General features: G+C 46.8%; 1 protein-coding gene across 7 annotated transcripts in view; it reads left to right on the forward strand.

The window, feature by feature from the left end:
- Positions 1–18851, forward strand: part of LOC122554971 (protein Shroom2-like) — a 222583-nt gene extending 203732 nt beyond the window's left edge. For 5 of the 7 annotated variants that reach the window (XM_043700441.1, XM_043700442.1, XM_043700443.1 and 2 more), the window contains 5 exons: positions 5082–5669; positions 10463–10996; positions 12136–12304; positions 13871–14143; positions 18069–18851. In XM_043700441.1, the coding sequence (XP_043556376.1) occupies positions 5082–5669; positions 10463–10996; positions 12136–12304; positions 13871–14143; positions 18069–18338 (1834 nt within the window). In that variant the 3' untranslated portion in view covers positions 18339–18851. Of the gene's footprint in view, positions 1–1162; positions 1230–5081; positions 5670–10462; positions 10997–12135; positions 12305–13870; positions 14144–18068 lie in introns of all 7 variants that reach the window. The other 2 variants (XM_043700446.1, XM_043700445.1) reach the window with 2 other exon arrangements.
- The last annotated feature ends 3458 nt before the right edge of the window (positions 18852–22309 follow it).

The following is a 22309-nucleotide window of genomic DNA, read 5'->3' on the forward strand; positions in this document are numbered from 1 at the left end:
ATGTTGTGAAACTTGAAAGGGTTCAGAAAAGATTTACAAGGATGTTGCCAGGGTTGGAGGATTTGAGCTATAGGGAGAGGCTGAACAGGCTGGGGCTGTTTTACCTGGAGCGTCGGAGGCTGAGGGGTGACCTTATAGAGTTTATTAAATCATATGGGGCATGGTTAGGGTTAATGGACAAGGTCTTTTCCCTGGGGTGGGGGAGTCCAGAACTAGAGAGCATAGGTTTAGGGTGAGAGGGGAAAGATATAAAAGAGACCTAAGGGGCAACTTTTTCACGCAGAGGGTGGTACGTGTATGGAATGAGCTGCCAGAGGAAGTGGTGGATGCTGGTACAATTGCAACATTTAGAAGACATCTGGGTGGGTATATGAATAGGAAGGGTTTGGAGGGATATGGGCCAGATGCTGGCAAATGGGACTACATTAGGTTGGGATATCTGGTCGGCATGGACGGGTTGGACCGATGGATCTGTTTCCGTGCTGTACATCTCTATGACTCTATATGAAACAGAATACCTGGTCTCACACTCACTGCTGCCTTTGGGATCTTGCTGTGTGAATATTTTCTTTTGTTACGTTGGAGTGCTCACATGTCGTGGTACACTCTTTACAAATGCAAATCACTTTTAGTATCCCAATGCAGTTGTGACTGTTTTTGGAAGAAACTGGAAAATATTTGGAAGATTTACAGAGGTGATATTTGGGATGCAAATGGCCTGTGAGTCTCTGAAACTCATTTATTTTGGTGGGGGGGGGGGAGAAATGGGTCAAATAAAAATGAAATGAAAACAAAGAAGGCTGGAAGTGCACAACACTGCCAGAGGGTTAATGGTTTGGAAGTAGTGTTGAACAGAATCCCCACCTCTTGGGTTGACGTTAAAGAAAACATACTTTGAAAGTTAGCATTAGAGGTCTTTGCATTGCCCTGTTCAGTTTTATGCCTGAGGCGATATCATTCAAACAGATTATTTCACCGTCTTCAAAGGTATTCTGGGGCATCCTAAGGTTGTGAACGTCACTATATAAATGCACATTCTTTCTTTCACCTCTCTTTTAGCCATGGCTTTTTTTCTGTTGCTGGCCGGGGAGTTCCTAAAAGGTTTGGAGAGCTGATTGCTCCGTAAATGATTCTGATTATATGGTTGTCTCGCACTTTGCAGGTCTTTGCCTCCGGCTGCAACTGATTCTTGGAAGTCCTGTTCTCTCTCTCTCTGCTTCCTCTGAACTGTAAGCTATATTCAGCATGTTGCATGAACTTGATTGCAGTCTGTGACAGTTAGAATGCTGAGTTCAGCTCTATTCTTGCTGTTTTGCATGTGCTTTGTGACACTGACAGAGAATGCTGCTAATCTTTGTGCTCTTGGCTGAACAATTGACTTTGTGCGCTGATTGTTTTAACAGGCATCATTTTTAAAAAAGAACCTTTTAATAGACCGAACATAGACGACCTAACGATCAAAGTGACCGCGACTCACATTAAATCAGGCTGTTAATATTTCGTTGTTCGAGAGAGACAGAAAAGGCGACCCTGTAATAAAATATCCCCAAAGCACTGTTCCTAAAAAAGCGTGTTATTCACCTGTTTCTGAACAGCACAGTGTTGCAGCTTCTGTTCATTTTCAGCTGCTCTGAAAACAGAGGTTAGGGAATTCCGGGTTATTAAATCATACAGCGAACCCGTCACTAAAGAGATCCCTCATTCATTGCTCAGTCATCAGCAGACTCACCATAAAGGCATTATTGAAACGTGGAGAATCTGGAACTTCCTGATTTAACAGTTCCACTACTTGCTCCTGGATACATCGGGGAACATATTTCACTGACCCGGTGCTGCATTGTCTGAGATACTGGTGAGATCTTCAAGCCAACATTTACCTTGCAATCAACACAGCACACACTCATCCATGCACCGCCATCACACACACATCTGTGCAGACACATGCATTATTCTGAATCACATGCTCTGCCATAAATTCACTCTTACACACTCACACGTACTCCCTCACTCTCAGGAACGATGAAGGGCTTATGCCCAAAATGTCGATTCTCCTGCTCCTCATTCTCCTGCTCCTCAGATGCTGCCTGACCTGCTGTGCTTTTCCAGCACCACACTCTGATCTCCAGCATCTGCAGTCCTCACTTTCTCCTAGCAAGTAAAGGGAGTCAGGTCAAAAAGCTCCATAATGCTGCACCCTGTTGTGTCAGCCAATGGCCATCAAGAGAGAGCCACTTATTCCCAGAATTCCAGAATTGGATTGATGTGGAACATTTGTTGCATCTTGCCCTCAGCAGTGCTCAGCCACAATTTTTGTACCATCTGCTTCTCTAATGCTAGCCTTTGGCTCAGTGGTGACAGTCTCCCCTCATGGCGATTGTGGATCTAAGTTCCATCCCAGAAGCTGGCGTTCCGGTGCAATACTGAGGGAGTGCTACACTGTCGGAAGTGCACTCTTGCAGGTGAAGCAGTGAACTTGAGGTGCCAAATGAAATATAAAAGATGCCACCGCCATTATTCTGCAGAAGGGGTATTTTCTCAAGTGACCTGGCCTGTTTGTGGGATTTTGCTGTGCACAAAATAACTTCCTCACTTTCTCCATAACGAGCTATTACAATTCAAAAATACTGCCTTGACTATACAGCACTTTTAGTCACGGAAGGCGCTACATAAATGCGAATTCCCTTCTTTAATTTTGATGGTTATTTTCGACTTGGGGTTTGTTAAATAAGCTGTCAAGTTTTAACTGCCATTGTTGGCACAGCTTTGAGCTCTTCTCCCCCCCCCACCAAGCTTTGTAGTTAATTTCTGCTGCGGGAGACAGTTTTAGGCAGTGCTCATAGAGTTATATGGCATGGAAACAGGCCCTTCAGTCAAACCCGTCCATACCGACCATAATCCCAAACTAAACTAGTCCCACCTGCCTGCTTCTGGCTCATATCCCTCCAAACCTTTCCTATTCATGTATCTATTCAAATGTTTTTTTAACGCTGTAATTGGACCCACATCCGCCATTTCCTCAGGAAGTTTATTTCCCCATATGAACCACCCTCTGTGTAAAACATTTGCCCCTCATATCTTTATTAAATCTCTATTCTCTCGCCCTAAAAATGTGCCCCCTAATCTCCCAACCTAGGGAAAAGACAGCTACCATTAACTCTATCTATACCTCTCATGATTGTGTAAACTTCTATCAGGTCAACTTTCAACCTCCTACCCTCCAGTGAAAATAAAGCTCCAGCCCATCTTTATAACCCAGGCAGGCTGTCAGATGCCTAATATGTAGCTGCCTGACAACCTCAACCTGCCCGGGACTAAGTCTGTAAGTAGACTAGGATCCAGTGTGTTTATCAAAATGGCAGGAGTGCTGAAGGTTGTTAAGGGGATGTTTGTATCGAGCACCCTTGGTAGTAATGGTTACCAGTCAGGGTTTAACTCAGTGCTACACCTCTGCAGTGATAATGAAGGGTGGAACTAGAGTTAGAATTAAATTTTATTGTCACATGTACTCAAAAATAAGAACACATGAATAGAGTGAAAAGTGTACAAAGTCGCTATTCTCCAGCATCATCTTGGCTACAAAACCAGAACTTTTAAAAACCCAGTAGAAATAAAAGAAAGGTAAGAAAAACATCCAGATCTGTTTGGAAGCACAGATGCAGGCACTTGGGTTTGGGGAGCACATTAAAGTATTGCAGAAATCACCCCTGGAAATGGATGGGTTGTCTTAAGATGCCAGCAGGACTAAATGGGGCCTGCGTTCTCTCCAGTTTAGAAGAGTAGGCCAATCTCATGGAAACGTGTTAGGTTTTGAAGGGACTTTTATATTATTTGTTGTGAGGTACACCTGTCTGTGAATGGACTGGCTGATCCATTCCACCCCCTGAAGGGACACAGAGAATTTTGGGGCAAGTTTCGGTCAATTGAATTGAGCGAAGGGATGGAGTGATCCCAGAGGCTGGGAGGCACCTTCGATTAGACCTTGGAAATGATGCTAAAAGTCACGGCGGTCAATTGGGAAATGTTGCTTTCCATTGGCTGGTGGTGAGACAGGCCGGCTACTTGCGGAGCGTTTCAGAGAACACCTCTGGGACACCCGGACCAACCAACCCAACCACCCCCCCACCTTGTCTCAGTCAAATCCATCGAATTCAGCACCGCCTTCCTAACCTGCAATCTTCTTCCCGACCTCTCCGCCCCCACCCCAGTCTGACCTATCACCCTCACCTTGACCTCTTTCCACCTATCACATTTGTGACGCCCCTCCCCCAAGTCCCTCCTCCCTACCTTTTATCTTAGCCTGCTGGACAAACTTTCCTCATTCCTGAAGAAGGGCTTATGCCCGAAACGTCGATTTTCCTGTTCCCTGGATGCTGCCTGACCTGCTGCGCTTTTCCAGCAACACATTTTCAGAATGTGTGTAGACTACGTCAACTTAAGATGGTGAGCGAAACAACATGAGGCTGAATGCAGAAATGTTGTGCAATGTCAACCGCTCCCAGGAACAGTTACAGGAGCGGATTCCAAAGGGAAGTTGATAAATATGTTGAAAGGTTTGAAGCTGAGTGGACTGGCAGGGGCAGTGATGGGCAAAATGGTCTCCAGGTGCAGCGTATGACTCTGTCCATTCGCCAAAGTCTTATTTCAGTTTTGCATGAAAGGGGAACAAATTGCAAGGGATATTAAGTTAATCCTGAAGGCTAAGAGGTTTACGGTTGAAATGTTTTTGAGGTTGGTTTTGTTCTGATTTAAGTGACGAGATTTCATGGCGACCTGTCAAATACTGTGGTGCACAGCGACACTAATGTGACACTGCTTCACGGGTCTTTATTGGGAACTAGCCATAAAAGGTTGACGGGCTAGTGCCATAGTGGAGCATCAGAAGAGATGTGGGCCATTCAGCCCATCAGTCCTGTTCTACCAGGTCATGGCTGATCTATATCTAAACTCCATCTAGAGCCAGTGGGATGATTTGAAGAGCTTTTTCAATGAGCTGACAAGGGCATCACGGGCCAAATGGCCTCCTGTGTTGTGATGATTCGACGATTAATTCTTACGTTGTGTTTTTTGTTGATTGTCGGTAGGTTACTGGAGCCAGGGAGCGTAGAGACTGCCTCCGAGGGATTAAGACTTCCGTTGGAGAGAGGGCCTGAGCGCGGCTGGTCTGAGCGAAATGTGCCCGCCGATGAGAATCAGGCCCGGGAATGTCGCGAAGGCCCAGCCGATGCCATGCTGAGTGGACACCCGGGAGTGGATGAGGACCAATTTGAACGGAGACCTGGGTCAGACGGTCCCACAAGCCAGGGGCTGAGCCAACCCTGGGCCGTGGCCGGGAACCTGGCCTGGTCTAGGGAGACGCAGGCATCGCCCACCCAGCCGCTACCCAACCTGCCCCGCGTGGGCGCGAGTGAAGCACCAACCACTGGCACCGATCGACCACCCAGCTCTGCTGCTAGCAACGAGCCCTGGCAGCCCATGCCCGGCGGATCCTCCAGGCCTGCCCATGCCGAGGCTGGGAAGGTGGAGCTGAGAGAGGACGCTGGGAAAAACTCGGCATTCCATCCCCTGCCAACCTTCCCGCCGGACTCTGCCCGACCTCCTTCTCCACAGTTTGCCCCTCAGAGACTCACTGACAAACCTCCCCCCACTGTGGAAGGTGACAGGCCACTCAGGTAAGCACTCCGAAACTCCTTGCGTGAAAAGAAGCCTCTTTCTTTTCCCTCCCCTGCGCATCCCCCTTCAAGGCTGTGGAAAGTTTCAACATTATTAGCCATTCCCAAATTGTCCTGGAGGGGGCAGTGTCATCTGAAACTGCTGCAGTCTCTACAGTGTCGGTCGACCCACAGAGCCCTCAGGGAGGGACTTCCAGGATACTGACCCAGCGACAGTGAAGGAATGGCGAGATATTTCCAAGTCAGGATGATGAGTGACTTGGAGGGGGACTCGAAGGTGGTGGTGTTTCCATGTATATGCCTTCCGTGTGGTAAAGGTGCTGGTGAAGGAACTCTGCAGAACTGAGTGTCAGTGGTGGAGATTGTGATTGTTTGTGCGGGTGGATGGGCTGCCTATTAAACAGACTGAGTGTGTTTACCAAGATTGTTCTATCTATTGTTGCTAACCCAAGGTGAAGACCCACAGTGTGGAACACTGCCACATTTCAACAGAATTAAAAAGGAAAACAGAATATTGCCAGGCTTTGAGCTAGAGGGAGAGGCTGAACAGGCTGGGGCTGTTTTCCCTGGAGCGTCGGAGGCTGAGGGGTGACCTTATAGAGTTCTGTAAAATCATGAGGAACGTGGATAGGATGAATAGACAAGGTCTTTTCCCTGCAGTGGGGGAGTCCAGACTAGAGGGCATAGGTTTAGGGTGAAAGGGGAAAAATATAGAAGAGACCTAAGGGGCAACTTTTTCACCCAGAGGGTAGTACGTGTATGGAACGAGCTGCCAGAGGAAGTGGTGGAGGCTGGTACAATTGCAATATTTAAAAGGCATTTGGATGGGAATATGAAAAGGAAGGGTTTGGAGGGATATGGGCCAAGTGCTGGCAAATGGGACTAGATTAGGTTGGGATATCTGGTCGGCATGGACGGGTTGGACCAAGTGCAGTACATCTCTGTGACTTTGAGAATAAGCAAGGGAGCGGTCTCAAGTTCCCTTCTTTAAAGAAGGTTGAATGGTAGGGAGGAGAGACTGGGATGCTCGGGAGAGGCATAGAATAAGTGAGAAAATGACTAGGACTCCGATATACACTGAAGGTTGATGTCAGTGCAGGGGGACAATGTGTAAGAGAAGACCAATCTAGTCACCTGGTTCAGAAACCTGCAAAGGAATGGAAAAGGACAGTTAAACAGCTCATTGACTGTCACAGCATTGACACAGAGATGGATGGGAATGATTGCACTGGAGAAGGGGAGAGAGTGAGTGAGTTTGGTTATAGTGAAGGGTGCCAAAGAGTGAGAGGTAGGCCTGCAGTCAGAGTGGGTCAGCCCACAAGATGTGGAGGCAATGTCCAAGCCTCAGGCTTTAGAGAGAAGTAGCAGGTGCTGAAGGGCGAGGGAGACTTAGCCCAAAGGAGTGAGCCAAGCTTTCTGAAGGTGGCTCTAACAATGGATGGTGAGAAAAGGCGGGAGGGGGGGGCGGGGGTCCCTCCCCTCGAGTTAGTTGCATGGAGAGACTTGGGAAGCTGGGATTGTTCCCTGAGGGGGAGATGGTTCAGGAGTGATTTAACAGAGCTGTTCAAAATCACTGAGGGTTTTACCAGAATACTTGGGAGAAGCCTCAGTCACTAGAGGAGACAGTAGATGAATAATCAGGAAAGAGAACAAGAGGCGATGTGGACAGTCAGGTCAGAAAGAGGTGGAGAGACCAAGAGCGTTGTTACATGAAGAAACAGGAGTGAGGAAACAATAGGAGTGCCCATGTTTAATTCTGTTCTCTGAAATGAATAGGCAAGTTTCTTTCTATCAAACGGGGCTTTTAATGTGAGCTCTGCTTCTGTATTGTTGAAGTTAATGGTTAGCTGAGGCACATAGCTCAAATTTGATTTCTTGGTCTGTTAGCTGATCTCAGGGAAGCAACAAATGGCCTGAGTGTCCTTAGGCTGAGGAGTGAGAGCTATCAATCTGCTTCATAGTTCCAGGTGTCCCGGAGATCTTCCCTCCTCGCAGAGTGCTTTTGGGAACATCTCCGGGACACCCGCACCAATCAACCCCACCGCCCCATGGCCCAACATTTCAACTCCCCCTCCCATTCTGCCGAGGACATGCAGGTCCTGGGCCTCCTTCACCGCCACTCCCTCACCACCAGACGCCTGGAGGAAGAACGCCTCATCTTCCGCCTCAGGACACTTCAACCCCAGGGCATCAATGTGAACTTCACCAGTTTCCTCATTTCCCCTCCCCCCACCTTACCCAGTTCCAACCTTCCAGCTCAGCACCGTCCTCATGACCTGTCCATCGTCCTTCCGCTCCACCCTCCTCTCAGACCTATGACCTTCATCCCCACCCCCATCCACCTATTGTACTCTTCGCTACCTTCTTCCCAGCCCCACCCCCCTCTCATTTATCTCTCCACCCCGGAGGCTCCCTGCCTTAATTCCTGATGAAAGGTATATACCCAAAACATCGATTTTCCTGCTCCTCGGATGCTGTCTGACCTGCTGTGCTTTTCCAGCACCGCTCTAATCTTGACACTGTTCAACAGTGACTCCTACTGGCAAGCTCATGCCTGTGCACATTGGGTGCAGACAGGAATGAACTGTGATGTGGTGCCAAATGGTCAATACTCTTTATCTCAGCTTTTTTTCCTTTTATTTGTCCATTCTTGATTGTCCTTGAGTGGTTTGTTAGGAGTCAACCACATTGCCGTGGATCTGGAGTCACGTGTAGGACAGGCGCTGTCAGGGACATTCGTAAACTAGAAAGGTTTGCTTATGGCAGTATTAGTCATTAATTCCAAATCTCTATTAATTGAGTTCAAATTCCTGCAGCTTCTGTGGTGGGACTTGAACTCAGTTCCTGGAGCACTGTCTGCTCTCTCTGGATTCCCAGTCCTACAGCAATACCACTGATCCACCATCTTCCCCGAAAAGTGAGGAGATGTTTAAACATAACTAGTTAGGCCTCAGCTGCAAGTGTTGTGCTGAGCTCTGGGCAATATGTTTTCAGAAGGATGCTGGGGCCTTAAGGGCTGCAGAAGCAATTTCCCAGACTGGTACCGATAGGTCAGCTCAGGGTAGAGAGACACTGAGGGTGTTTTCCTTAGAACGGAGTTGGTTAAGAGGAGATTTGATCATTGATAGAGGTGCTCAAAGCTGTGAAATAGAGTAGACAAGGAGAAACAGTTTTGTGTGTCAGAATGGCCACTGATCAACGGGTACAGATTTAATGACATTGATAAAAGAAGCAGAGGAGGTTGAGGACATGTTTATTCCCACAACAAGGTAGTTTTCTGACTGTGAGTGCCTGTCCCTTGGATGTGGTACCATCACTGAAAGAGACCCTTATTTCATAACAGGTTGTGGTTGAAGGTGCCCCTCACAGGAACATTGTCAAACAAAACCTGACCCAGAGTCACTCGGTGAGATGTTGGGACAGGTCACCAGAGCTTTGCTGCTGAGGGCAATATTCCTGTCAGAATACAAAACCCACCAGAGCAAGATGACTTGTTGTGCTGAGGATGAGCAAATGTCCATTTACATAGCACCCTTCCCATCCTCCGGATACCTCAAAGTCCTGCCAATGATGTCAGTTGAATGTGCCGTCACTGCCATATTGCGGGAAACCCAACTTGCACACACACACACACATGTTCACGCGAGGGATGAGATTTTTAATACGCTTTCGTGGAAAATAGGTGTCACTGGTTGGGCCAGCATTTTATTGCCCATCCGTAATTGCCCAGAGGGATAAGAATCAACTGTGTTGTTGAGGGTCTGGAGTCACGTGTAGCTGTGGATGGCTCATTTCCTTCCTGAAGGGACATTAGTGAACCAGATTTTATTTGTACTGACTATCAATAATTGTTACTTGGCCACCATCTGGGCATGATGGGATTTGAAATCACATCCCTGCAGTAACAGCAGTCTGAGGTCTAGATGACTAGAATAGCGACATTACAACTACATTACTGCCTTCCCCTTTCTGGAAGGGGTACACTTTGGTCAAGGACTGGGCATGGGGAATGCTGGGTAACTCCCCGTTCTTTATATCGCGCCACGGGATGTTTCATGTTCACTCGGAATCCCAACTCCGACAGCGCGGTGCAGTGAAGTGTGAGCCTGGGTTCCGTGTCCATCACTGGAGGCGAACTCAGAACCCTGTCCGTCTGATTCCGGACCAGGGACGCTCCCACTTAGCCGGAGACAAATGGTCATCCGCGTTCATAAAACAACCCTTTCGGAGCCAGCCGGGAGATGGATGTTGCAGTGTTTAAATCGTTGTCAAATCATGTTGGAATGCAGTTGTGTGTTCTGGGGGTAGGTGAGGCTCCACAACAGAGAAACAGAGTGGAACAATGGTTTCCAGCATCTGCAGTGCTCACTTTTACCGAGAACAATGGACACTTGTGTGGGTTAGCTCTTTCTCTCTGTAACCGACTCTGAGTCTTATTCCATATCCTTTCTGTAAGTGTTCTTAAAGGTGGACCATGCTGAAATTCCTTTTGTTATGCGTGCATTCTTTCAAATGGCCATAATACTTGTCTCCAGCTATCTGCCTTATCAGTCAGCCTGATTATTCATTGTAAAGGATTAGCAGCTAATCACGGTGAGGGAAGTGATGTTTGTGGCTTTTTTGAGGAGCCCCTTTCAGCTAGTGTGTTGATGTGCAGAGAGTCAGGGTGAGTCGCTGAAGCAAGCCCAGCAGCTGAGGATCAGTCATCCCTTCTCTCCTCTCTGACTGATCGCTGCTCTTACCGTGGTGTTTCCTTTCTGCTCAGCAAGGATTGTTTTCTCCCCGTGTGACAGGATCGAGAAGGTGACGGACTACAGTACGACGGTGAAGAAGGTGCCGATTAAGATCGTGCGGTCGGAGAGCCAGACGGAGAAAGAGAGCCGGCACAACCTCCTGAACAGGGTGGAGGAGGAGGAGGCAGGCTGTGGCGGCAGAGACCAGCAGAGGGAAGCCATCGGCAGCTGCCAGCACTCTTCGCCGTTCACCACGTACAGTCGGCAGGAGCCGGACCCGCTCCGGGAAAGCACCGCCCAGTCCACAGGAGCAGCAAGCGCCTCGTGGGAAAACAAGGAGCTCTCCCCCGTGCCCGGCTGCGGGAAGGCGAAAGAGAGGAACGTGGAAGATATCAAGTCCGAGGAGTTGGCGAGGGAGATCGTTCACAAGGACCGGACGCTGGCTGATATCTTGTACCCGAACTCTAAGCTAAAGACCACCATGGATCTGATGGAAGGCATCTTCCCCAAAGATGAGACTGTCTTACAGGAAGCTCAGCAACGCAGGAAGCTGCTTCCTAGTCGACCTTACTCACCCAAGCCGACAGAGGACAGGTAAAGTCATGGTGGGGCCGTTTGGGAAATTCACGTGCAAGTGACTGGCAAGAGTTCCCAGTTTGTTAAGGCTGCAGCTGCAGTTATAGAGTCATACAGCACGGAAATAGACCCTTCGTCCAATTTGTCTGCACCGGCCAAACATCCCAATCTGGCCTCATTCCATTTGCCAGCGTTTGGTTCAAAATCTCCGAGCCCTTCCTATTCATATACCCATCTAGATGCCTTTTAAATGTTGTTATTGCACTTGTCTCCTGAGGTAAGCCATTGATACTGTGGAGAAGGGTGTCCACACAAGGCATTAGGCAGAAGTGGGGCTTGGCCTTAGTCGAACAGAGTATCACATATTATTTAAGAACTAATTACGTTACATCGAAGATACATGGTGGTCTCTTGTGAGACATTGGGCTCTACTTAAGAGCAAGTTCACATTACTTTTGCTAATACAATCTCGATTTGGAGGTGCCAGTGTTAGACTGGGGCAGACAAAGTTTAAAATCACACAACACCGGGCTATAGTCCAACAGGTTTATTTGGAAGCACTAGCTTTCGGAGCACTGCTCCTTCATCAGCCACAACCACCTGATGAAGGAGCAGCGCTCCGAAAGCTAGGGCTTCCAAATAAACCTGTTGGACTATAACCTGGTGTTGTGTGATTTTAAAGTTAAAACAAGCTCATTGGTAACAAACACAGAACTAGCAGCAGAACTGAAGACTGGTTACCCCTTCCTGGGAACAGTCCTTCATTTTGTTAATTGTTCTCACTGTGGGTCATCTCCCTGAGCTGTTGGCTAGCAGAGAGTGGTCACATTTTCTCTCTAACTCCCACTTCCCTGTCCCCCACCTTCTGCAAATGCTTACGAGAGGCTGACCCCCCCCCACCCCCACCAGCCACCCTCAGTCCCTTCAGTTGATGCCACCTTTCCAGGAGGCTGCAGCAACCCATCAGATGTTTGTCCCTCGAAAGATAGCAAAGTGCTCCACCCTGGGCCATGAGTAACTCTGGGTCGGCTGCAGGGGAGCTGGCTAGCAGGGGCTATGTTGGGCAGAGTCATCTCTGCTGATGAACCAAGAGTGTTTTGCTTGTCTCAACTGTCCCATAATGCAGTGTGCTTACGATGGACTGTGTGTTTTGCCAGGGAAGAGGAGATAATGCCCATGGGGGTCTCCCTAACCACCAGCTCAACCTACTACAGTACATCCGCACCAAAAGCTGAGCTGCTCAATAAGATGAAGGACATGCAGCAGCAGATAGAACAGGAGGAAGACTCAGAGGATGAGCTGAACCACGACCTCACTGAAAAGAAGGTAATGCGCTCTGCCATTTATTTGGCTGGTTTTCATTTAGTGTAGCAGCCTGGTGGTCCCGGGCAGGATGGCAGAACAGTTGGAGCGGGCAAGGGATTGGAAAGACCTGTCGCTGACACGCCAAACACCCTCGGGTTACTGTGGGAGGAGAGGTCAACAAGGCAAGGTGTGCCAAGAGAGGGCACCAAGAGGGAAGAGTGTGGTTTACCAAGGCAGAGCTAACAACAGTAGGCACACCACCATGATGTCAGTGACACGGCTGTCTGGCTCCAGTGCAGATGCTGTGTCTGTTTGTTTGTCTTGCGTGGGCTCCCTCACAGAGCTGAGCAATCATCCTGTCAAGTGACAAGATGGAGTTAGCTGGGCCCCGCTCCAGACTTAACCTCGACAGTGTGAGAGTGAGTCATGGCGTGAACTGCCCAATGTCCTCACCGGAATGGAACCTTTACACAGAGCAGAACCATCGATAGCACTGCTGTTAAAGAGCTTTCTCATTTCTCGAGTCGGATTCTCTCTTAATGGGCCCTCACTGTTTTCAAGTCGCCTTACTCACAAGGGATTTGCAAGCCAGGAAGAGGCCTTTCAGCCCAACTCGTCTGCTGATGCTCTATACTGTCTCCCAGTGCACCCTGTCAACATATCCATCTCTTTCCTTTTCCATCAGGTACTTAGCTCATTCACCCCCTTAAATATGCATCTGCTTTTTGCCTCAAATACTTTGTAGGGTACCAAGCTTCACAATTCTGCCAAAACCCAGCTTACTATTTAAAACTAAGAGCACTAAAGCAAGACTTTAGTGCCACTGATGTTATTGTTTTGGATACAGAATCCTGGAATCAGCCACATGCACTCATTGTCATAGAAAATGCAATCAGATTCAATAGAGTAACAGATAAATGTATCCATTTATTAACAAACATTGATAACAGCACTATCCAGACACACACAATAATTAGAAAAACACTCTCAATCTCTGCTTCTTATTTCAACCTGTCACCAAAACATTCCCATGTTTCCATGCATGCACACTCTGCAAACACGAATATTGAGATCTTCTACCCAGTGACTTTGTTATCCATTATTTAATTATTGATTTGCCTCATCTAGACGCCCAGTGAGCCACATGTGGCCTCTGCTTAATGTACTGATGTAGCAAAGGCTACATCCAGGACTGAAATGCCTAGATTTGTAAGCTAAGATGTAGGTTACTTCTTTTCATAATAACGCATATTAAAACCAAACTGCAGGGAGAGTTTTCTGTTTGTTTCTTTTTCCATTTCTTCCACTGCCAAGTTACATTTACCCAAAACGAGAACCGCTGGATCTGAAGCCACAAATGTACCCACTTTCTTCCTTGTGCATGCCCAGTTTCATATCCAGGTTATGATGTTGCCTTAACAAGGATACACAGTGGAAAGGTGAGGGGTGCGAGTTGAAGTTAAACTGTCCGAGATTGTAGGAGGATTTGGGCTGGCGATGCGGCGTCTCTGAACATTGAGGGCCTTGGTGCTTTTTTCTCCTGTGTGATGTTGGTCGGTAAAATGGCGTCTTGTTTTGCTCCCACAGCAAGAGCTGATCGACAGCATCAGCAAGAAGCTGCAAGTGCTGCGTGAGGCCCGAGAGAGCCTGCAGGACGATATCCAGGCCAACAATCTCCTAGGCAACGAGGTGGAGGCCATTGTCAAGCAAGTCTGCAAGCCCAATGAGTTTGAGAAGTTCCGGATGTTCATCGGTGACCTGGACAAAGTGGTCAACCTGCTGCTGTCGCTGTCTGGTCGGCTGGCCAGAGTAGAGAATGCCCTCAACACCCTGGACGAGGAGGCCTCTCCGGACGAGCGGGTATGTGGCTCCGAGACGGGCCGCCCTGTTTAAAGCTTGCAGGACGACAAATTAAAGCACCGATATTATTATACAGTGTATCAAGTACAATGCTGCAGTAGTACAGCAGGGCTGCACTGATAACTGAGGGAACCATAAGATCATAAGAAATAGGAGCAGGAGTAGGCCGTTCAGCCCCTCGACCCTGCTTGCCAACAATAGAATCTGACAATTCCTCACATCCACTTTGCTGGGCCTTACCCGTCGTCCTTCATTCCCCTCCCGATCACGGACCTATCTATCTCAGCCTTAAATATACCCCAGGACTGTGCTGCAGCACAGAGTTCCAAAGACACCCAGCCCTCTGAGAGAAGACATCCTTCCTCATCTCAGTCTTCAATTGCTCCCCGACCCTTACCCCTACTGTAATTCTGAGACTACACCCTCTGGCTGTAGACTCTCCCATGAGGAGAGACACCCCCTCAGCGTTTACCCTGTCAGTCCCCTTCAGAATCCTGTAGATTTCAGTGAGATCACCTCTCTTTCTTTTAAACCCCAGTGAGTACAGTCTCAAGCTGTTTAGCTTTTTCTCATAAGACAATCCCTGTACCAGGGATCATCCGAGTGAACCATCTCCAATCTGCCTCCAATCAAGCTTATGTATCTCTCCTTAAATAAGGGGACCAAAACAGTTCAGAACCTTGCACAGTTGTATTAAGACTTACCTATTTATTTATCTATGCTACTTAACTCTGTGATCTGCCTGTATTGCTTGCAAGATAAAGCTTTTCACTGTGTCTCGGTACACGTGACAATAAATTCAATTCAAGACATCCCTGCTCTTACACTCTAACCCCCTTTGAAATAAGGGCCAACATCCCATAAGCCTTCCTGATTGCTTGCTGTATCTGTGTGCTAGCTTTCTGTGATTCGTGCACAAGTAACCCCAAGTCCCTCTGTTTTGCAGCACTCTGCAGTTTTCTGCTAATTAAATAATGCTGTTCTTTTGTTCTCCCTTTCAAAATGAACAATGTCGCATTGCCCACATTATCCTTCAAAATGAATGCAACACCAGTGCGGCAATTTGAATAAATTCCAATCCCAACGTGTCAGTGAGGGTACTTGTTTACAGACTTTGCAAACGTACAGTTAGTATCAGTTTTTTAAAAAATTAAGAAGCTGGGGGAATTGTTTACCTGAGGGAGAAAAGCTGCCATTCTCGCCCAGTCTGACTACTAGGTGACTCCAGTCTTAAATCGACGTGGTTGATTCTGAAGTTCCCTCTGAAATGATCTTTGGCTTGTTCCAAAGTGCTACCAGCAGTTAAAGGGGAGTACCCAATGCTGCCTTGGAGCAACATGGGAGAGACATTGAAGATTGACAATGCCAATGGCACCATCCTAGTTTAATCAGGTACATAATAATCTGCAGTTGTAGAGTCATAGAGATGTACAGCACAAAAACAGACCCTATGGTCCAACTCATCCACGCCAACCAGATATCCTAAACTAACCGAGTCCCATTTCCCACAATTTGACCCATATCCCTCTAAACCCTTCCTATCTATGTACCTGTCCATATGCCTTTTAAATGTTGTAATTGTACCAGCCTTCACTAGTTTCTCTGGCAGCTCATTCCATACACACATCAATAAGTTGCAATCCGAATTCAGAGAACATTAGAGAAACTCAGCAGGTCTGGCAGCATCTGTGGAGAGAGAAACAGAGTTAACATTTCAAGTGCAGTGACCCTTCTTCAGAACTTTCTCTTTTTCGTCGCTCAAAAGAAGAGGCATACTAGACTCGAAAAATTAACTCTGTTTCTCTCTCTCTGCACAGACGCTGCCAGACCTGCTGAGTTTCTCCATTCTCTGTCTTGGTTTCACATTTCCAACATCTGCTGCACTTTGCCGGAGTGATCTACTGAATGCCTTGTAACTCATAAACTCACTGCTGAATATGATGATTTCCACTGTTCACCGAAATATTAATTAATATTAAATGTTAACTGAGTTATTCCAGGGACTTAGCCATTGCATTCCAGCCATCTACAGCATGTCTAGGAGAGGGAATTGAAAACTAGGTTTAAGGTGAGAGGGAAAAGGTTTAAGAAGGACCCGAGGGGCAATTTCTTCATTCAGAGTGTGGTGCATGTATAGAATGGGCTACCAGCCAAAGTTTTTGAGTTAGGTACAATTGCAACATTTAAAAAAAACATTTGGATAGATACATGGATGAAAAGGGATTAGAGGGATATGAACCAAATGTGGGCAATTGGAACTAGCTGGGTGGGCACCTTGGTCAGCATGGACCAATTTGGGCCGAATGGCCTGTTTCCATGTTATATTACTCTATGCCTCTATGTCACCCTGTCATTAAAAATAATCATTTTAATTTGAGGATACACAATAGAGACCAAATGAAGATAATTTTAGGATTAGATTAGATTACTTACAATGTGGAAACAGGCCCTTCGGCCCAACAAGTCCACACCGCCCCGCCGAAGCGCAACCCACCCATACCCCTACACTTACCCCTTACCTAACACTACGGGCAATTTAGCATGGCCAATTCACCTGACCTGCACATCTTTGGACTGTGGGAGGAAACCGGAGCACCCGGAGGAAACCCACGCAGACACGGGGAGAACGTGCAAACTCCACACAGTCAGTCGCCTGAGGCGGGTATTGAACCCGGGTCTCTGGCGCTGTGAGGCAGCAGTGCTAACCACTGTGCCACCGTGCCGCCACATCATAGATGTCAAAAAATTTGGATTCTTAGTCCTGATGTTTTTGCATATCCACAGGACAGTGCTGGCCATAGAATTAGGAAGTTGACAGAATTTGCATTTATATAGCACCTTTCACTATAAAAAGACATTGCAAGGCATTTTTAAAATATGAAATATTTTTCAAATCGTTGCTGTACTTGGTCCCGCAGCAGGCTCAATTGCACAAAGCAAGATCCCACAAACATCAGTGAAATGATCACCAGGCCATCTGTTTTGGTCATGTTGGTTGAAGAATAGATATTGGCCAGACCACCAGGACGATCTCCCCTGCTATTCAAACTAACATCGTGGAACCTTTTACTTGCACCTGGGAAGGCAAACAGGATCTCGGGTTAATGCCTCATTCACGAGGGACAGTGCAGCACTCCCAGAGTGTCAGTCTGGATATTATGCCGAGGTGCCTGTGATGTGAGGCTTGAACCCACAACCTTCTGGCTCGGATGTGAGAGTGCTACCCACTGAAACAAAGATAGCACCTAAAATCCGAGGCCGTCCTGAACTCTCGGGGTCGGCTGTGTGCAGGTCAGCTACGCAGAGGAGGAATAGCTCCACTCCAGGGAGAATAAACAGCCACAGATCGGAACAGTAGCCAGTGATTGCCACTAGAATGTCATGCATGTGTATGTGTGTATGTATGTGTATATAACACAGACATATGTATATGTACTATATATTTATATATATATGCAGGCCCCAGCAATGCCTTCCCTGGCCAGTGAGATTGCTGACACATCGAACGGACCGTGAGAGAGTACATGCAACCATCAGTCATAAACCTCAACCCAGCAAATGATACCCCACTCTCTGGAGAGTTGAGGCGAGACTAACCAAGAGTAACAGGGAGGCAGTATTAAAACAAGAGTGAGGAGATTTCCCTTGCCTTGTGTGTTGGTTCTTTTACAGAATCTCAGCTCCCCCAAAGGATTGTGCAGAAGAGATCAGGATAACAGGCTAATGTATATTCTGTAGTAAGAGACAGAAAAGAATGGCCTTCAAATGTACCTTCCCAACACCCCCCACACCTCCACAAATTGTGTGATTGTTTGAAATTTGGCATTCTTGTGTTTTTCCAGATAAATGCAATTGAAAAGATTCGGCAATCCACCTCTCTTCTCAGCAGTCCACAAGTGATTTCTGTTTTCTTTTCATTTTGTAGAAGACGCTCACTCAAAAACAAAAGCTGCTCACAAGACAGCATGAAGATGCCAAGGAGCTGAAGGAGAACTTGGACAGAAGGGAGGGGGTGGTGTTTGACATTCTCTCCAGTTACCTGACAGACGAGCTCCTCCAGGACTACGAGCACTTTGTGAAGATGAAATCGGCCCTTATTATTGAGCAAAGGGAGCTGGAGGACAAGATCAAACTGGGAGAGGAGCAGCTCAAGTGTCTGCTGGAGAGCCTGCCTGTTGATGGCAAATCAAAGTAGAAACCAAAGGGTTATAACGTTATACTGGACACTGGGCTGCCTGCTCCCCTCTTTCTATCTGTGTGTGTGTGGTATAGCTGGATCTGTCCACTGGGGGGAGCTCAGCATGGGAGGAATGACTTGAGGCCACGATTCTGAGCATCAATGTTCAATGCAGAACTGAGTTCTGTCATATTGAACGTTTAATATTTTTAAACTTTTGGATATTTAGTCACACGTTTGACATTCTACTTGCTGCCACATCAACCACTTCCCCGCCTACCACCCCCAGTCCCGCCGATTTGTCCCGTTTTTAATCTGAGAAGGGTGAAAACGAAAAAGAATTGTTTCCTCATTGATTTTTGGGCAAGATCCTGATGCTTTGGTTCCCAAACAAGTTTTTTACCCCCCTTCTGGATAAATGTGACACGTTCATAAAATGATGTGATAACTGGATATTTTTTCTTTAAAAAAAGAATGTGCATTAAATTAATTTATTGTAGCATTTATTAAAGCAAATAGATGGTTACAGAAGACAACAGTGTTTCATTGGCGGCAGTGTTGAATATGTCAATGTTTTACTTTCTGGTTTACAGATCTTTACACTCAAACTCTGCATGACGAAATGTCTCTAATCATCTTGCTTAAGTAAACTAGTTTTCACCCCCTCCGGCATGCTCTGTGTTTGGCCTTCAAATGTGCATTTTAAAAACCTGAATGTAAAAAAGACTCTAGTCAGCTTATGAAAAGAACAGCCAAATCATGTGCCTCTAAAATGGTTTGACTTTCATCTTGCGATAAGCTTCAATGTTATCAAGGAGTGAAAGGATGATTAAAACTAATCACACGTGGTCAGAGCAACCAGGCAAACACCCTAAGGCTCTGTCAACAACTTAAACATTGTGGAGGAGGTTTTAATTTTAGCTGCTGAAGATACATTTCAGAATACCTGGCAGTATATTTTAGAAAATTGCATGTTATAACAGTTTTCTAAGACCAAAATGGCCAATGTTATGGTGCTGCTTTGCGTTAATTGTAGTGCACTGCTGGAAGTCTAACATTACCATTTGTAATGTAAAACACTCATCGTCAGGAGCTCACCAGTAAGGGTCAATATACTTGGGTTTTGTTAAAAGCAACGGAGACAAAGATCTTTTTCGATTCTTATAAGTGCCATTCAAAATACAGCATCCAAACCACAATGCAATGTAGGCAAAGTGACCTGCATACGAAGGGTTTGAACATTGGAATGACTTGGCTGCCTTTCTGTCTAGTTTCAGATACTGAATGGGGCTTTGCCAGTTTGTAAACTGTTGACGTTTTAAAAGTCGGTAACACTCTGTTACATTTGCCTGAATGCACTTCATGTCAAATCTGTGTAAGTTGGGTGTTTCTACCTGCACCTGTGTAAACTAGGCACTGCAGTAGATTGTAATTATAGTGTGACAAGTTGACATTGGTTTCCATTGTCAATGTGGGACAGAATCTGTGCTTTTCAAATGGGACTGATTTAATGATGTCTGCATTCTGTGGCCCTGTTATCCTCCAACTTTTATGTTTCTCTCGCCTGACGTTTGCACTGGTTTAACTTGCTGGGTTCCATAAGTGTTGCTCAGTCTACTACAGCATTAGAGTCAGCTCCTCAGTAAAGGTCTGGCTGCTGTTGACACCACACGCGCACACATGTTTTATTCAATGGCTTCTTTCGAAACTTTGTGCACTCTTCCTGCTGAGGAAGCAGAAAAGGGAGGTGCCAGAAGAGTGTGCACTTTTCACTGCTGTGTTAAATGGCTCCCACATCACCACCAGCAATGAGGCTGTGATATATTTTAGTGATACGGATTGAGAGCTGGGCGGCAAGTTCCCTGGGAGTAAAGAGTTTGATCTTCCACCTGGAAGGGCGGCCACGTCCTTAGTTTAGGAGATGTGAGAGACCGGAAATAATGGAGCAGTATCATTACTTCAGTCAAACCTGCAACGCTTTGTGATTAATGTGAGCTACCACTATGTTGCCATTCATTGTGGAGACCTCTAACAACTGATTGCCCGTCCTCCTCCAAGGGCAGTGCCTGCTGCTGGAGTACAGTACCACAAGTGCTCATCTCCAGTGGGTCTTCCATGTGCGAACATCAAGTGGGTTGTTTGATGGTTGGGCCTCTGGCTGAGAGGTAGGGTACTACTTTGAGCAAACTAAAAGCAATTAACCTCACTAACTGTCAGGGTTGGAGCTATAGGAAGAGGTTGAATAAGCTGGAGTGTCGGAGGCTGAGGGGTGACCTAATAGAGATTTATAAAATCGTGAGGTGCATGGATAGGGTGAATAGACAAGGTCTTTTCCCTGGGGTGGGGCAATCCAGAACTAGAGGGCATTGGTTTAGGGTGAGAGTGGAAAGATTTACAAAGGGATCCAAGGGGCAACTTCTTCACACAGAGGGTTGTGCGTGTATGGAATGAGCTGCCAGAGGAACTGGTGGAGGTTGCTACAATTACAACATTTAAAAGGCATCGAGGTGGATATATGAATAAAAATGGTTTAGAGGGATATGGGCCAAGTGCTGGCAAATGCAACAAGATTAGGTTAGGATAATTGGTCAGCACGGACGAGTTGGACCGAAGGGTCTATTTCCATGCCTGATTTCATACATCTCTATGACTAACTAATGAACCACCCCTTAAACAGCCACTTTAATAAAAAAAAGTTTTGATATTTGTATGAGCAGTTGCCAGTTAAACCCACTATAGCAATTAATTATATTCAATGTTATTAATTCTGCCATCACATATCTCCATGGCAATATTGCAGTCCACTGATAGGTCAGCTGACTCTGATACCTCTTCCAACATTCCTCACACAATCCCAAAACTGTTACAGGTCTATGAGGCCATTTGGCCCTGCATGCTTGTTATCTAGTGCTAATCCCCTGTATTTTACCCATGTCTGTGCACACTGTTTCTATAGAAAAACTCAAATGCCATCTTGAACGTCTCACCTGAACCTGCCCCAAACACATTACCAGGCAGTGCACCTTATACCCTAGCTACACGCTGTGGGAAAATGATTGCTTTTTCTCACACTACCCTTGTTTAGTTTGCAGATTGCTTCTAATCTATGTTCCCTGATATTATTCCTCGAGGGACTGCTTCTCCCTGTCTAGTCTGTCCAGCCCATTCGTGATTTTGAAAACCTCTGTCAAATCTCATCTCAGTCACCTTCTCTCCGAGGAAAGCGGTCCCAACGTCATCAATCTATCCAACCAACTGAAGTTTCTTATTCCTGGAACCGTTCTTGGAAATCGCTTCTGCGCTCTCTCCAGGGTGTCCGCATCTTCGCTGTAACGATGCACCCGCAATGGTACCCAATACTCCAGCTGAGGTCTAACCAGTGCCTTAGACAAGTTCAACATCATCTCCTTGCTCTGGTACTTTACGCCCTTCATAATTAAACTGAGAACACTGCATGCTTTGCAAACTGCTCTTTCCATCTGACCTGTGATGTTCAATGGTCTTTGCACATGTTCAAGGAGAAAGTGAGGTCTGCAGATGCTGGAGATCAAAGTTGAAACTTTATTGCTGGAACAGCACAGCAGGTCAGGCAGCATCCAGGGAACAGGAGATTCGACGTTTCGGGCACAGGCCCTTCTTCAGGAATGAGCAGAGAGTGTTCAGCAGGAGAAGATAAAAGGTAGGGAGGAGGGACTTGGAGGAGGGGCGTTGGAAATGTGATAGGTGGAAAGAGGTCAAGGTGAGGGTGATAGGTCGGAGTAGGATGGAGGCGGAGAGGTCAACAAGAAGACTGCAGGTCAGGAAGGCGACGTGGTCGACGGTGCCCTCCACCGCATCTCCTCCACTTCCAACTCCCCTCCTCCAAGTCCCTCCTCCCTACCTTTTATCTTCTCCTGCTGAACACTCTCTGCTCATTCCTGAAGAAGGGCATGTGCCCGAAACGTCGAATCTTCTGTTCCCTAGATGCTGCCTGACCTGCTGTGCTGTTC

The sequence above is a fragment of the Chiloscyllium plagiosum genome, chromosome 12 (assembly GCF_004010195.1).
Source record: "Chiloscyllium plagiosum isolate BGI_BamShark_2017 chromosome 12, ASM401019v2, whole genome shotgun sequence".
Taxonomy (NCBI): domain Eukaryota; kingdom Metazoa; phylum Chordata; class Chondrichthyes; order Orectolobiformes; family Hemiscylliidae; genus Chiloscyllium; species Chiloscyllium plagiosum.